The 17,329-nt window shown below is 44.1% G+C and overlaps 1 protein-coding gene across 1 annotated transcript; it reads left to right on the forward strand.

The window, feature by feature from the left end:
* The first annotated feature begins 3,159 nt into the window (after window positions 1-3,159).
* Window positions 3,160-17,215, forward strand: LOC121750214 (U-box domain-containing protein 33-like). Its single transcript, XM_042144710.1, has 9 exons — window positions 3,160-4,065; window positions 12,752-12,873; window positions 13,153-13,274; window positions 13,778-13,882; window positions 14,101-14,482; window positions 14,728-14,865; window positions 15,195-15,722; window positions 15,850-16,605; window positions 16,735-17,215. The coding sequence occupies exons 1-9, from the start codon at window positions 3,666-3,668 to the stop codon at window positions 16,915-16,917; spliced, it is 2,736 nt and encodes a 911-aa protein (XP_042000644.1). The 5' UTR covers window positions 3,160-3,665; the 3' UTR covers window positions 16,918-17,215.
* Window positions 17,216-17,329: the final 114 nt, after the last annotated feature.

Genomic DNA, 17,329 nt, shown 5'->3' on the forward strand with positions numbered 1-17,329 from the left:
ATGGTACTTTCCGTTTTTGCATAGATTTTCTAGCCTTGAACATGGCGACGGTCCCTGATCAGTTTCCGATCCCGACCGCGGATGAACTCTTTGATGAATTGGGGTGTGTGAAATTTTTCACGAAGCTGGATTTACGCTCGGGCTACCATCAGATCAGAATGCAAGGGTCTGATATTTTCAAGACGGCTTTCAGAACTCACGACGGGCATTTTGAGTTCTTGGTAATGCCATTCGGATTGACGAACGCACTATCTACCTTTCAAGCGGCAATGAACACCATTTTTCAGCCGCTCCTGCGACGATGCGTCATTGTGTGTTTCGACGACATCTTGGTGTACAGTCCTACGCTGGCCGACCACTACGAGCACTTATCACAGGTACTATCGCTCCTTAATGAGCACAAATTTTATGTGAAGTTGTCGAAGTGTTCTTTCTGCTGCACAACTGTTGAGTACCTAGAGCATGTGATTACAGATGGCACGCTCAACGCAGATTCCCAGAAAACAGAGGCGATGACAGCTTGGCCCCAGCCGCGAAACGTGAGACAGCTCCGGGGATTTTTGGGCCTCACGGGGTATTACAGACGGTTTGTTGCTCACTACGCGACCATTGCAAGCCCGTTAACTGAATTACTGAAAAAGGAGGCGTTTGTGTGGACACAGACGGCGACGGACGCGTTTCAGGCCTTAAAATCAGCTATGACGTCGACCCCGGTTCTACGCCTTCCGGATTTCTCCAAAACCTTCTATGTCGAAACAGATGCATCCGACACAGGGATTGGGGCAGTGTTAATTCAGGAAGGCCACCCAATTGCCTATTTCAGTCGAAAGTTGGGTCCCCGGCGCAGAGTTGCGTCGACATACCATAAAGAGCTCTACGCGATCGTGGAGGCAGTTCAAAAGTGGCGCCAATATTTGCTAGGCCATGAATTTGTTATCCGTAGCGATTAGAAGTCCTTAAAGGAGCTGCTTCAGCAGGTTGTCCAAACTCCGGATTAGCAGTTATATGTCCGGAAGTTGATGGGGTACAGTTTTCGCATCGAATATAAAAAGGGGGCGTTAAACCGAGCAGCGGATGCGCTGTCTCGGCGAGAGGACGCGGACCAGCCGCTGCAGGCCCCGTCTGTGGGGGAAGGCGTGACCGAAGACGGTGGGGACCCGGTGGCGGAGGCAGAGTGCTTGACGGCAGTAGCGCACCCAGTCCCGAAACTGATGGAGACCTTGCGGCAGAAGGCGACGTCCGAACCCGACTTGGTGGAGCTCGCATCGGCGATTAAGGCCGGGAAGGCCCCTGCTCAGTTCTCCATCGTGGACGGGTTGATTTATTTTAATCGCCGTTTGTTGGTCAGCCGCTCATCCAAATTGAAACGTGTCCTTCTAGAAGAACATCATTGTACGCCCATGGCAGGTCACCCGGGGCACGAGCGCACCTTCCGTTTGTTGTCAGCTGGGTTTTATTGGCCGAAGATGAGGAAGGAGGTCAAGGCCTTTGTCGATGCATGTGCAGTGTGCCAGGCTACCAAATACTCGACGCAGAAACCCGCAGGACTCCTGCAACCGTTACCCGTACCATCGCAGGTGTGGGATGATGTGTCCATGGATTTTATCACAGGTCTTCCACATTCGCGAGGGTACACGACGATTATGGTGGTGGTCGACAGACTTTCTAAATATGCTCACTTTGCGGCCCTGCCTACTAAATTCGATGCTCTACGGGTAGCCCATTTGTTCGTGAATACGGTTGTTCGCCACCATGGGTTCCCCAAAACTTTGGTTTCGGACAGGGACTCGGTATTTCTTAATGCAGTTTGGGAGGAGATTTTGCGACTCAGTGGGACTAAATTAAATTTCACCACTGCCTACCACCCCCAATCGGATGGCCAGACGGAGATTCGGAACAAGGGCTTGGAGCAATATTTACGAGCATTCACTTCAGATAGACCATCTACTTGGTATAATTTTCTGCCATGGGCGGAGTTAGCGCTCAATTGTTTTCATCATGCTGGCCTCGGTACATCCCCGTTTAAGGCGTTGTACGGGCGGGACCCCCCACTGTTAGTGGCGTCTTCCCCATCGGCGAAAACACCCCCCAACGTCGCCGAGCTGATTAAGCAACTCGGAGAACTGCTCACTGAATTGCACGAGAATCTGTCCCGCGCGCAGCAGAGGATGACCGCCGCAGCAAATAAACACCGACGGCACGTTGAATTCGACGTAGGCGATTTTGTGTGGTTAAAGTTGCAACCATATCGCCAACATTCCGTGGCTAAACCAATTTCTTCTAAACTAGCGCGACGCTTCTACAGTCCATTCGAGGTGCTGAAACGTATTGGACCAGTGGCTTATAAACTGCGCTTACCTGAGGGGAGTCGTATTCACGACGTATTTCATGTGAGTCTCCTACGCGCATTCGTTAAGGACGACCCGATCGTCCCCCTGCCAGAGCACTTCGTGGGCAACAGGCCGGTTGCCCAACCGGTGGCGATCCTAGACTCTAAGATATTGTGGCATCAAGGAGCAGCGGTTGAGCACGTTTTGGTTCGATGGTCGGATGGGTCGGACTCACCTTCTTGGGAACCGTTTGAAGAATTGAGGAAACGTTATCCCACAATCTCCCTTGAGGACAAGGAAGCTTCCAAGGAGGGGGGAGTTGTTACGCCTTCAACCGAAACACATGAGCCGGAAGGAATGGTCGACGATAACTTGGCTGGAACATCTCCGACGCCATCGTCATCGTCATCACACAATGAGGAAGCTCTGATTCCAACCCCACAGCTGGAGAATCCGCTGCGAGAAGTAGCTACGGAGATCACGACAAGGAAGCTGAGACCGAGAAAGGACATCAAACAGCCGGAGCGCTACCAAGACTTCGTGTCCAAGTAGCGACCCCCAGCTGTTCGACGGAACGCCGGAGAGGAGACAGAGTCTATTACTTGTGCCTTACGTTTTCTTTAAATTATTTATTTTTATATTGTTTTTGTTTATTTCCTTTTTGAACAATTAATGAGTCGAGCGCTTTATAAGCTTCGTCGGGTTTTCTTTGTTGGTTCTTTCCCGATGTATAGGATTAGGTCGAACCAACCCTAGGGTCTAGATTAATATAAATAGGGCTTCCCATTATTCTTTCAATCAATTAATGAAGAATTATTTTACCCACATATCTTGTGCAATACACAATTGAACCTAGCCGCTGCCGACGGAGAACGATCTCCGCGCCAGCCTTCGAGTTTGCCGCCGCCGATCCCAAAGCCCGGGACGCCGGATTCGTGTGTTGATTGATTCGTGACAGAATTTCTTCGTTAAGGGAATTGTCATCTTAACAGCGTCACCGCCCAACAAGAAGCCGCCACGTCGCCTGCTCTTTCGCAAGAGCATGTTCGCGCCGTCGGCAAGAGCATGTTCTTTGGCTAGCACGGCACCTGCTCTCGCGGAAGAGCTCAGCTCGTGGAAGAACTCAGCTTGCGGATGTTCTAACAAGAGTTGCAGCAAGAATAATAAGTTGACGCGACTTCTCTCAAGTCTCAGTCAACCCAAGCTTCCTATTTTCCCAACACTTTCATAAACGAAAAATCAGAATTTGTTTTATTCATTGAGAATATGCCATCTTCAATTTTTTTCCATTATTTTTGCGCATATGTCAAATGATTCCAGACAAGTAACCCCTTTATGCAACCGCCATTTCTGCAAGCTAAAATCCAACGTCCTTTTTTGTTCAGGCATTTCATCATCAATATAAAATGCTTACTTTTTGGATGGATTTACTTGAGCTTTGTGATGGCTCTGGTGGAAATCCCGATGGCCGTTAACAGAATCCTGTACCCGGAGATCAATTTGGCGCGTTTCAGTTCGAGGAGCAGAGGAAGTATGAGTCGCGAGCGGGAAATTGTGGAGGAATTGGAGCCCAGAACCGCGCCGTCTCCGGCTCACAGGGAGGAGACTATGTACGTGGCTTTGGGGAAAGATGTGAAGGGGAGCGAGGCAACGCTGATGTGGGCTTTGCATAATTCTAGAGGGATGAAGATTTGTGTTCTTCATATTCATCAACCTGCTCAGAAAATACCATTGTGTTAGTATTCAAATTCAATTGTTGATTAATTCCTTTTTCTTGGTGCATTAGGCCACCCGCAACGCGTTACGCGGGTGGCTCAAATCCCGTCCATCCGTGACGAGACGGGCGCGGGACGCGTTGCAGCGTCCCATCTCGTCCCCAGCCCGCCGAGGCAGCCCGCGAGCCGTCTCGCCACGCGCGATGCGTGACATGGCCACTCGCCTGCCCACGAGTGGGTTTCGTCACGCTGACACAATAAATTATTTTTTTAAATAATTTATTTAATAAATAAAAATTAAAAATTCGAAAACGGTAATATTACCGTTTTTCGACCGTTTTCCCAATTTTTTTTACTCTATAAATAATCATATTTCATCCTCATTTTACACACAAACACACATCTATTCTTCTCAAATCATCTCTCTTCCCACTCCAATTTTCATCTCGAATCAACTTTTTTATTCTCCCCCCAAAGTTAATCTATCTAATGGATCCATATGAGCAAATGTGTCGAATAATGGAAGAATCACTTGAAGAAGATCGACACCAGGAGGCGGAGGAAGTCGCGTCGCCCCAAAGACGCTCCCGGACTTACATCCATCGTAACCGGGAGGAAGCTGCCGCAAGTTTAGTACGCGACTACTTCCGTCGCTGTTTCTGCATGCGGAAACCGCTATTTCTCCACATCGCAAATACATTGGCAGTCCGGGAAGAGTTCTTCCAAGAAAGGTTTAACGCCGTTGGCCGTCCCAGCCACACGACGCTGCAGAAATGTACTACAGCAATCCGTCAGCTTGCGACTGGACAAACGGCAGATGTATTCGACGAATACCTCCACATTGGAGAAAATATTGGGAGAATGTGCTTGATCCAATTCTGCAAAGGCGTCCAGGCAGCCTTCACCGACGAATTTCTGCGGAAGCTAAGCACGACAGATTGCCAGTTTCTGGTCCACCTTCACGAAGAAGTGCACGGATTCATCGAGATACTCGGCAGCGTCGATTGCATGCACTGGCAATGGAAGAATTGCCCTATGGCGTGGAGGGGTCGTACACGAGCGGCCACAAAGGCACCCACCCCACCGTTATACTCGAGGCCGTTGCTGACTACCGGCTATGGATCTGTCATGCGTACTTCGGGGTCCCCGGATCGAACAACGACATAAACGTGTTCCACTAATCCGACCTCTTCGCCGAAGTTTTGGATGGTAAAGCGCCGACCATCAACTTCATTGCTAACAACCGGCGGTATAAAATGGGGTACTATCTTGCCGACGGCATCTACCCGATGTGGCCAACCTTCGTGAAGATGTGCAGCATGCTTGTGAACGCAAAGCAGACTTTTTTTGCGCAGAAGCAAGAGACTGCTCGCAAGGATGTGGAGAGGGCGTTCGGGGTTCTCCAAGCGTGCTTCAACATTATCAAAGTCCCGGCTCGTACGTGGTTTATGGAGAGTATGGTCGACATCATGTATACGTGCATAATCTTGCACAACATGATTGTCCAAAACGAAGGACCTGAGGCGGGAAACTGGTTCGATCCTGAAGCCCCCGGAAGCTTTACCGCAAGTAGTCTGCCTCGTAGGGGAGTGCATCCGTCTATACAAGAACGGTTGTATATTCGAGCAAGGACACGTGACTCTACCGCCCACGCCCAACTCCAAGATGATCTAATTGAGCACATTTGAGCAAAATTTGGCAACCGGTAGACACACATCATCGCCGTTCTTCTGCTTCTTTGAGCTTTAAAGATTTTTGAATTTAGTGAGAGTGAACGGAAGAAATTAAATTATGTATTTTTTATTTTTTAGGATTTTTTATTATATTTTTTTATTTTTTAAAGAATTTTATGTTCTAAATTTATTTTATTTAATGAAATGTGTTTTTATTAATTGAATTTGTTGGAAATAAAAATAAAAAATGAATATGAATGAATAGTAATTTAAGAGATGGTTAAGAGACGGATAAAAGATATAGAGTTGCAGGTTTTGTCCTTTAGTTAAGAGATGGAGTAAAAAGTACAAGTGTGGTCCAAAAATAGTAATTTAAGAGACGGTTAAGGGACGAATAAGAGACAGCGTTGCAGATGGCCTTATATACCTGGTTTGTTGATTACGTGATTGATTGGGCTTCTCTCTGTGTTGTGCGTGTGGTTTCTGTTAGTCAGCTGTTTGTTGCAGGATAGCTTCAGAGTTAGTTGTTTTGGGATTCTTGATTGGATTGATCAGTATATTATCTTTTGTGTATGTAGTTGGTGAAATTTGTAGTGGTTTGGTGTTAGTGAGAATGGGCATATTGGGGTTGTTCTTCTTTTCTCCTGGGGTAATCAGTGTTAATCTCTATGTTGAATTTTTTTCTCTTCCTGTTTTTATTATAGTTTTTTCTTCCATGAATAAATTTGTAAGTCCTTAATATGTAGCATTGTGATAGATATGATTCCTTAACGATCAAACAGATCTAGTAATTGTTTTGAACTTATCTGTAAAAAATCATGGATTAAATATGCCCGGTCAATGGATTTTGACCAAATAATAAATGTGACGAGACATTTAATTTTGTGAAATTAAATGACATAGCGTCGATCTACATTTTACGTAGGTAAATGTAGTATATTCACTTTCTCAAATCCGATTTCCGGTGAGTGAGAAATAGTGGATTAAAGTTGGGCATAATTAGCTTTTAATTAAAGCTTGGAGATGGAGCTTAGGGAATAATTAACTAGTGTTAATTATCCCACATTGGAGGATTAACACATCTTTAATGTGTATAAATTAAGTGACTTTATGTTACTTAATAATTATAGTGGACCAAGATGGGTGAAAGAGCCCACACGCGCGCACACGCGCGCGCCGCCGCCGCCGCCCGCCCGCCCGAGCCCGTGCCCGTGCCCGTGCCCGTGCTCGCGGTCGCGGGCCACGGGCCCGAGCCCGATCCCGATCTCGATCTCGATCTCGATCTCGATCTCGATCTCGATCTCGATCTTGGACTTGGACTTGGACTTGTTCTACTTGACAACATTGGGCGTCGCCAACTTCCTCACGGAGAACGAGCCGCCCGCGCCAAGCGACCAAGAGACTAGGCTCGAAGTCATGGCGGACTATGAAGCTTGGAGAAAAGGGGATTATCTATGTAAAAACTTTACTTTAAGTGCATTAGATGATAGCCTCTATAATGTATACTCCAATGTAACCACATCTAAACAAATGTGGGAAAGCCTAGAGAAGAAATATAGCATAGACAATGCTGCAGGGACTGAACAGGTTGTAGCATCCAAGTTTATGGACTACAAGATGGTCGACTCTCGACCCATCATGGAGCAAGTCCAAGAGCTCCAAATGATCATCCACTCCTTAGTGGCTGAAGGGATGACCTTGCCCGATAAGTTCCTAAGGTGCACGATCATTGACAAGCTCCCTCCAAGTTGGAAGGACTTCAAGAGTTATCTCAAGCACAAGCGAAAGCAGATGACCCTTGAAGACTTGATCGTGAAGTTGCGCATTGAGGCCGACGTGCGCAAAAGTGATCAAAAGGCTAAGGGCTTCACCCCAAATGAAGCCAAAGCCAACCTGTTGGAGCGGGGCGGTCCCTCCAACAAACGCCCTCGCCCAAACCGTCCAAACGACAAAGGGAAGAGAAAGCAGCCTTCAAAGAAGTTTGAAGGCGACTGCTACAAGTGTGGCAAACCAGGCCACTTTGCTAAAGACTGCCGCAGCAAGAAGAAGAAGCCGGCAGCCCACGTCGTTGAGAAGGAGTTCAAGGACTGGGATGAGAATGACCTCATTGCAGTGGTCACTGAAGAGGTTAACCTTGTTGATAACAAGGGAGGCTGGTACATCGACACCGGCGCTACTGCTCATGTTTGCTCCGACAGGAGCAAGTTTGCCTCCTACACTGCTGTTGAAGGGAGGAAGATCAACATGGGGAATCAAGCATCGTCAGAAGTCCTCGGCGTTGGCAACGTGATTCTCATGATGACGTCTGGCCTAACTATCACTTTGAAGGATGTGCTGCATGTCCCGGACATCCGCAAGAACCTAGTGTCAGGATCAATACTAGTTAATAAAGGGTTTAAACTTGTATTTGAGTCCGATAGGTTTGTCTTGTATAAGTTTGGAAAATCCATCGGAAAAGGTTATGTAACCGATGGGCTTTTCAAGCTTAGTGTAGCAACTCGAAGTGTTGCGAAGCCATTGGCCAATAAGAATAAAGCATCTACTTCCTCTTATTTGATTGAGTCTTCAAATTTGTGGCATTGTAGATTGGGACATGTAAATTCAAAAGCCATTAAAAGATTAGTAAATTTAGATTTACTAAAGGCTAATGAATTGGATATCCAAGATAAATGTGAAATTTGTCTTGAAGCAAAAATGACTAAGTTGCCGTTTCACTCGGTTGAACGAAGCACAAAACCCCTTGAATTAATTCACACGGATGTATGTGATTTAAAGATGTTGCAAACTAGAGGTGGTAAAAAGTACTTTATCACTTTCATAGATGATTGCACAAGATATTGCTACATTTATCTTTTAAGAAGCAAAGATGAAGCAATAGAGGCGTTCAAAAATTATAAGAACGAAGTTGAGAATCAACTTGGTTGTAAAATCAAAATGATTCGAAGCGATAGAGGAGGCGAATATGTAGCCCCGTTTGAGGAGTTATGCAACGCAAGTGGTATAATTCATCAAACAACTGCTCCATATTCACCACAATCTAATGGTGTTGCAGAACGCAAGAATCAAACTCTAAAAGAGATGATGAATGCACTGCTACTCAGTTCAGGATTACCACATAACATGTGGGGGGAAGCTGTTTTGACAGCAAACTATATCTTGAATAAAATCCCTCTCAAAGGAAAAGATGTTACTCCTTATGAGTTGTGGAAGGGAAGGAAGCCATCCTACAAATACCTCAAAGTGTGGGGGTGTTTGGCAAAGGTGATGGTTCCTCCGCCCAAAGAAGTTACAATCGGACCTAAGACGGTTGATTGCATCTTCATTGGATATGCACTTAACAGTAGTGCATATCGATTTGTTGTTCACAAGTCTGAAATATCGACTATCACAGTAGGAACAACAATTGAGTCGAGGAATGCTGTATTTCTCGAAAATACCTTTCCTTGCAAAGATAAGGAAAAGGTATCAACCAATTCTGAGACAAGAATTGAAGAAGCCACTAGTTCTAAACAAGTGGAAGAAGAAGCCACTAGTTCTAAATCAACAGATGCGGAACCTGAATCGCGCAAGCGTGCAAGGCCCGATCCAAAAGATACAGTACTAAGACGTGGTAATAGAGTCAGAACACCAAAAACTTTTGGTCCTGACTACATTGCTTTCATGTTGGATGAAGAACCAACATCGATAAAAGTAGCCTTTGCTGGCCCAGACGGGCTGCATTGGAGAGAAGCTGTTCAAAGCGAAATTGATTCAATTTTGCTAAACCACACATGGGTGTTGGTTGATTTGCCCGAAGGTGCTAAACCTTTAGGATGCAAATGGGTTCTTAAAAGAAAGTTTAAGGCCGATGGAACAGTTGATAAGTATAAAGCCCGATTAGTAGTAAAGGGTTTTAAACAAAAAGAAGGACATGACTTCTTCGATACCTATTCACCTGTAACAAGGATTACATCTATCCGGGTGCTTCTCGCTATTGCTGCATTGCACAATCTCGAGATTCATCAAATGGATGTAAAGACCGCGTTTCTGAATGGTGAACTAGAAGACGAAATCTACATGGAACAACCCGAAGGGTTTGTAGTACCTGGACAAGAGAAAAAGGTATGCAAGCTCGTGAAATCCCTATATGGATTGAAACAAGCGCCATTGCAATGGCACTTGAAGTTTGATAATGTGATGTTATCAAATGGGTTTAAAATCAACGAGTGCGACAAATGTGTCTACATCAAGAGCACTAATAACGGTCATGTTATAGTGTGTCTCTACGTTGATGATATGTTAATCTTGGGTAGCAACACTCAAGTAATTAACGATACAAAGGCCATGTTAAAGAGAAACTTTGACATGAAAGACATGGGTCTAGCCGATGTAATTCTTGGAATGAAGATTCTAAGAACGAATGATGGAATCATCTTAACACAATCACATTATGTTGAGAAGATATTGAATAAATTCAAAGCCTATGATGGCGCGCCGGTTAAGACTCCAATTGAACTCGACGTTCACTTGAGCAAAAACAAAGGCGAGCCCGTTGCACAAGAAGAGTATGCACGGGTCATCGGGTGCATTATGTACTTGACTAATTGCACTCGACCTGACATTGCTTGTGCCGTGAACAAGTTAAGTCGTTACACGAGCAATCCAAGCAAAGAGCATTGGAGAGCTCTTGTGAGGGTTTTGAGATATTTAAAACACACTCAAAATCTTGGGCTACACTTCTCGAGATACCCCCCGGTGCTTGAAGGGTACTGTGATGCCAATTGGATATCCGATAATAGAGACTCACTTTCAACAAGTGGATATGTCTTTACTATTGGGGGTGGTGCTGTATCGTGGAAATCCACAAAACAGACCTGTATAGCTCGATCAACAATGGAATCGGAGTTCATTGCCTTGGATAAGGCTGGTGAGGAAGCCGAGTGGCTTAAGAACTTCCTTGAAGACATTCCATGTTGGTCTAAGCCAGTGCCACCAGTGCTGATTCACTGCGATAGCCAAGCGGCTATTGGAAGGGCAAACAATGGTTTCTATAACGGTAAGTCTCGACATATACGTCGACGACATAACACCGTGAGACATTTGATCACAACAGGGGTGATTACAATTGACTATGTGAAGTCAATAGATAATCTAGCGGATCCGCTAACCAAAGGGTTAAACCGTGATCAAATGAATAAGTTGCTAGAGGGAATGGGTTTGAAATCCACAAACTAAAGAATTGTCATAGTGGTAACCCAACCATGATGACTGGAGATCCCAAGAACTTGGTTCAAAGGGACAACTAAGCTATGAGAGTTCATGGAAAAACACTCAAACTATATCTATTCCCTAGAGAGCAATAGAGTGTTGGAGAACTTGCCTCGTGGTAAAGGCTAAGTCTATGACTTTTAATGGTTCTTAAGGATCTCAAAGAGATGGAATTCTCAAAGAGACCAAGTATGGCAAGGTACTTGACTAAGAATCACCTACGTAAGTGCGAAGTGTGGTCGCTTCATAAAAAACGCACTTATGAATCCAAAGTGGTGTCCAAGACCGCAATGGACACAAAACGTGAGAACGGATGAGGTTGAGGTGTTTAAGTGTTAACACCATTGTCTCGGTGCACGCCGTGGGGGATTAGTTCAAAGCATCGCGCTACTAAGCCGCCTGTGTATCCGATGGTGTCGACTATGGAGGGTTCAAAGTCAACAACTACCTATCCTTATGCTTATATACCTCGCGAGGGTTGAGCTTGTGTCTGCATGCATATGCATTCGGCTATTTCCACTCATGTGGGGGATTGTAAAAAATCATGGATTAAATATGCCCGGTCAATGGATTTTGACCAAATAATAAATGTGACGAGACATTTAATTTTGTGAAATTAAATGACATAGCGTCGATCTACATTTTACGTAGGTAAATGTAGTATATTCACTTTCTCAAATCCGATTTCCGGTGAGTGAGAAATAGTGGATTAAAGTTGGGCATAATTAGCTTTTAATTAAAGCTTGGAGATGGAGCTTAGGGAATAATTAACTAGTGTTAATTATCCCACATTGGAGGATTAACACATCTTTAATGTGTATAAATTAAGTGACTTTATGTTACTTAATAATTATAGTGGACCAAGATGGGTGAAAGAGCCCACACACGCGCACACGCGCGCGCCGCCGCCGCCGCCCGCCCGCCCGAGCCCGAGCCCGTGCCCGTGCCCGTGCACGTGCTCGCGCTCGCGCTCGCGGTCTCGGGCCCGAGCCCGATCTCGATCTCGATCTCGATCTCGATCTTGATCTTGATCTTGATCTTGGATCTTGGCAATTGGTCTTTGGGTGGTCTTTGGGCTTGGTGCTTGGCCCAAACTATTCTTTTTGGACCACCGCCGAGTCAGCAATCCAAGTGGCTTGACACGTCGTCAAGCGAGGCACAGTCACGGTTGCCACGTGAGAAATCCACACGCTCCACACACGGGTGGCACATTACAGCCACACGCCTGTAACCGACGTCGGTTACGTTTTTGCCATGATGAGCCTTCAATGGCTGGTTGACCCTGCATGGTGGTTGGCCTATAAATAGGCTAGCCATACCACTGCATTAGGACACACACCTACAAGCATTCTCTGCATAAGCTCTCTCCCTCTCCCTGCATTGTCTTTCTGTCGAAGCTCTGCCCTCTCCTCCATCCCGTTCGCCGGAGCTCTGCTGATTGCGGTGCTGCATCAGAAGAGACGTAGCCGTTTTACCTTTGGGGACGACACGCCAAACCGAGAGCACTACCTGGGCGTATCTCGTCTTGCGGGAAGAGGCCTCCTCGACTCGGCTGTCATAGCATACTGGTTTAGTTGTTTCATTTTCGTTGTAACTTCAGTTCTTTTTTGTATTCCTTCTTTTGGGTTGTATTACGCCCGGTTTTGTTATCTTGTAATCCCAGAAACCAACATTATCATCCTATTCTACTGCCTTCCTGCCATTGTTTTGGTTTTTGTTTTGTTTGTTTTGGAAAGATATAAAGTATAGAATGCCAGACTTATCTTGCTTTCTTAATGGTTTGCAGTGGGTACTAAGGTTGCAATTAGTAGGCTGGAAGAAAATCAAGTAAACGCATATCATGAATATGAGAGACAAGAGATGCTTAAGATTATTGACAAGTATATCCAGATTTGTGAGCAATCAGGGGTATGAATTGTTCCTTTTGTTTTCTTAACGTTGTTCTTTCCCTAAATTCTAATTTAGATATTTCATTTATATGTCTTTCCAACCTGAAAATATAACTAAAAGGACAACTGATGATTTGAGCATGCGATGTTCAACGTTGCACCAAATGTAGCCTATGATAGACACAGACTGTTTTGTGCTCTTACTATATTCATGTACTTACTGAAATTTTGTCTTTTGTTTGACATTCATCTCGAGAGAATTCCCATCCATATGCTTCTGCTTCTTTTGCTTATTTAGGTGAAAGCTGAGAAACTATGCAAAGAACTGGACTCTATTGAGAAAGGCATAGTCCAGCTCATACACGAACGTGAGATAAAATGGCTTGTCATGGGAGCAGCAGCTGATAAATCTTACTCAAGGTATATTGCGAAATGTTTTAATTTGAAATGAGCCACTCACCCCCTTAAAAGGCCTCATAAGGGGTAAGGGTTGTCTACAATTTTATAGATTAGATGGGATCTTCACCAAGTCGATGTGGGACAAAAGTGAGTGATTTTAACCATTTTCACCATACAATTCAACAATCAGGAATTTCTTGAACAATGTAGATCATGTACCCATTAAGATTATAATTTACTATCTTGTACATGTCTCTGCATAGTTTATTCGTATATGGCCTTCTAGCCAAATGGAGTTGGGGGTGAAAGCTTTTATGTATCTTCCTAATCATTTTTGCTAGTCACCTAGTCTGCATATTCCATTCCTAATCATTTGAATAGTGATTATTTACCATTTGCTAGTCTGCCTCATCATTTGGAAGATTATGGCAGCTAGTGATGTACCTTCCCTTGGCTTCATAATTTCTTAACTTTCTATCATGACTTTATTTTTTGAGTCGTGATTTATTATGTATACTTTTCAGAAAAATGAAGGAGCCAAAATCTAAGAAAGCAATCCATGTGCGCTTGGAAGCACCTACTTTCTGCCAAATTTGGTTCATATGCAAAGGAAACCTCATTTATACAAGGTATGGATTTAGTGTCGAATTATGTAATTCCTGCCTCGTAGTATAGAAACCATGTGTTTAACTTTTGAACTAGATAGAGAGCATAAACATGATCATTTGTGGTTGAGAATCAAGTTCATTCTTCTTGTGATTTGTTCTGTAATATTCCTTAACACCGTGAATAGTCTCATACAGTTTCCTCTCTATGCTGACTAGTTCTATGATTCATTTTTATCAAGGGAAAGTAAATTAGATGGGGTTAACATAGAGGTATACTCTCCACCAGATCAAGCAAGTCCAAATTCTGAAGTTGTGCAGACCTGGAGATCGCATTCGCTTGCTGAAGGGGAAAGGGGTCGAATGGAGCTTCAAAGATCAGCAATAAGTCATAGGAGGTTCACGTCTGAAAATAATGGCATGCATTTTAGCAGACCCGGAAGAGGTTCTCCTTGTAGCAGTTTGAATCAAGAAGGTAACTCTGACCGGGACAACCACACAAGGAGAACTCCTTCAGTAGGTTCACGCTTTTCTTCTTGTTCGTCCGGTGAAATAATTGACAATTCAGCTGCAGACCACCTTTCAAGCTCTCAGAACTATCGTTCGTCCTCAGTGGCATCCAGGGTAAGTATATTACTAAAGCATAAAACAGTTGTCTTATATAAGCAGCATTGACAACTAACTCTACATGTCCAGTAATAATCTGAACACAATATACATTGCTTTTCCATGAAATCTATAAAATTCCTGAAAGTTTTATGCAATAAGTTAATTGTAGATATATGTAAACCAAAATGTGTTGAACTTGCAGACACTTCTCAGCATAAGCTGTTTAAATATTTTTCTGACTAGTTGATGATCTTCAACAGGATAGCAGTATGGATGATGAATTTTATACTAAGCTTGAGCAATTTGCAGTGGAAGCACAAATTTCTAAGAAAGAAGCGTACGAGGAATCAGTCAAGCGTAAAAAAGCTGAAAAAGATGCCATTGATGCTTTTCGCCGAGTAAGTCATTAGCATGGCTTTCTTATTTTCTTGCTCCATACTATAAGGATCAATTTCATACTCAGACATGTATTGTGTTACTTATATAGATTTAAATTGCACTGGTTCTGTCTCATAGTTAGTGCTATTTTTGCTTCTTAGTACAAACTTTTGTATCAGTTCGTTGGAGCTGTTAAATTTTTGAAAAGAATTGCATAAAATGTCGATACTAATAATGCTCATGCAGTTCTAGTCTTGGCGCTCTAACTTCTGGTTGCTAATCTTTTAAGCAAAGCCTTCATCAGGAATGACTTGAGAGATAGCTAATACGTATTGACTTTACATTGTAGGCCAAAGAATCTAACGCAATGCTTGCTGAGGAGCAAAGACACAGAAGAGAAATTGAAGAATTACATGCAAGTGCCAGAGAAGAAGCTGAGAATATGAAATGGCAACTCGGTGAGGTCACGGAAGCACTCAGAGTTGCTGAGGAACAGAAGCTTTCCCTAGAGCGTCAAATTACAGATTCCGATAAGATGGTGGAGCTGGAACAAAAAATGTATGCTGCTGTTGAACTTTTGCAAAAGTACAAAAAAGAAAGAGATGAATTACAGGTTCAGAGAGATGACATCCTCAAGGTGGCGGAGGATCTGAGGAAAAGACAAGCCGAGGAAGCGTCAAGTTCATCTGTATCTCAGTTCTGTTCTGAATTCTCTTTCTTCGAAATTGAAGAGGCAACAGCTCGCTTTAGTCAAACCTTGAAGATTGGTGAAGGGGGTTATGGAAGTATATATCGAGGGAACCTTCGACACACTCAAGTGGCTATAAAAATGTTGCATCCAGATAGCTCGCAAGGACCTTCGGAATTTCAACAGGAGGTAAGTTGTTAGTGCGCTGCTCGTTCATACCAGGGTTCCGGTTCCGACATCCCCCTCGCCCCAAAATCTCCTCAACTAGTATTTGGTGAACGAATATACTATTTTAATTTTACACTTCTGGTTTCAGGTAAATATCCTGAGTAAGTTGAGGCATCCAAACATAATCACCTTGGTAGGAGCCTGCCCGGAAGCTTCAGTACTCGTTTATGAGTATCAATCCCATGGAAGCCTTGAAGACCGCCTAGCTTGCAAAAACAATACGCCACCATTGCCGTGGAAAACTAGAATCCGTATAGCGGCAGAGCTCTGCTCTGCGCTAATCTTTTTGCACTCTTTCCACCCTGAGGGAATTGTCCATGGTGATCTGAAGCCTGCTAATGTACTTCTTGATGCCAACTTCGTATCCAAGCTTAGTGATTTTGGAATATGCCGCAATCTCCCTCATGATGAATTATCAGAACATTCGACGCGATGCTGGAAGACTAACCCAAAAGGGACGCTTGGGTACATGGATCCGGAATTCCTCACAACAGGAGAGCTCACTTCAAAGTCCGACGTGTATTCCTTTGGAATTATATTATTGCGGTTGTTAACAGGAAGACCTGCGCTGGGTATAACCAGGGAAGTCCGATATGCATTGGATAATGGTAAGTTGAAAGATCTACTCGACCCTACAGCTGGCGACTGGCCATTCGTGCAAGCAAAACAGTTAGCTCATCTCGCTCTCAGTTGCGCCTACAATAACCGTGGCCGTCGACCAGATCTTGCTTCTGAGGTGTGGAGGGTGCTCGAACCGATGAAAAGATTCTGTGGGGCTTCCCTCCTCTTTGGTTCTGAAGAGCAAAGCCGCATTCCGGCATACTTCATTTGTCCCATCTTCCAGGTCTGTTTACATATGCTTTTACACAGTATCGATCATAGATTTTGGCAAGAATCTTGAAATCAGCCACCTGTCTTTTTCCTACCACAATCTATGCATTTATTGTCCTAACTTTACCATCATTGTGTGCAGGAAATAATGCAAGATCCTGTTGTTGCAGCTGATGGGTACACGTATGAATCGGAAGCATTGAAGGGATGGCTGGAGAATGGGCATGATACTTCACCTATGACTGACCTAAAGCTTCCACACTCCGATATGGTGCCTAACCACACTCTCCGCTCTGCAATACAAGAGTGGCTGCACCGACGGTGAAGCTGCCAAAGCCTTGTCATCTCCTTTAAAATATAAGTAGTATGCAAATGTCACTCTATAGGCTTATTACACACATTTTGTTGTAAAACTTGTCTCCTCTTTGTATCGTGTTTTTCCTGCACCGCCATACTTAGACGCAGAAGCAGGCAGTGGAAAAGCTTCTTACTTCGTAGTATGGTTATATGTTTAGCTCTTTAGATAAAGTTTAAAATTCAAATTTTGTTTAAGCTCTTGATTCTTCAAGATCCTATACATTTTTTTACAGATATAGAAATAGATCATTATATGCTGTGTGATATCTGCTTCTTGGTAAATCACTCTTGAAATTGCAATCGCAAATCTCGACACCTTGTTTTGATACAGGAACCCCAAAATTTTGGTTAGTACCTAATCTCTCGACATTTGGGAGCAA

The sequence above is a fragment of the Salvia splendens genome, chromosome 1, assembly GCF_004379255.2.
Source record: "Salvia splendens isolate huo1 chromosome 1, SspV2, whole genome shotgun sequence".
Classification (NCBI taxonomy): domain Eukaryota; kingdom Viridiplantae; phylum Streptophyta; class Magnoliopsida; order Lamiales; family Lamiaceae; genus Salvia; species Salvia splendens.

Bases quoted from the DNA above. Each gene is read 5' to 3' on its own strand.
- LOC121750214 (XM_042144710.1), top strand. From the start codon at position 3,666: ATGCAACCGCCATTTCTGCAAGCTAAAATCCAACGTCCTTTTTTGTTC. The intron at 12,874-13,152 runs GTATGAATTGTT...TTGCTTATTTAG, and splicing joins AGATTTGTGAGCAATCAGGG to GTGAAAGCTGAGAAACTATG. The intron at 14,866-15,194 runs GTAAGTCATTAG...TTTACATTGTAG, and splicing joins CCATTGATGCTTTTCGCCGA to GCCAAAGAATCTAACGCAAT.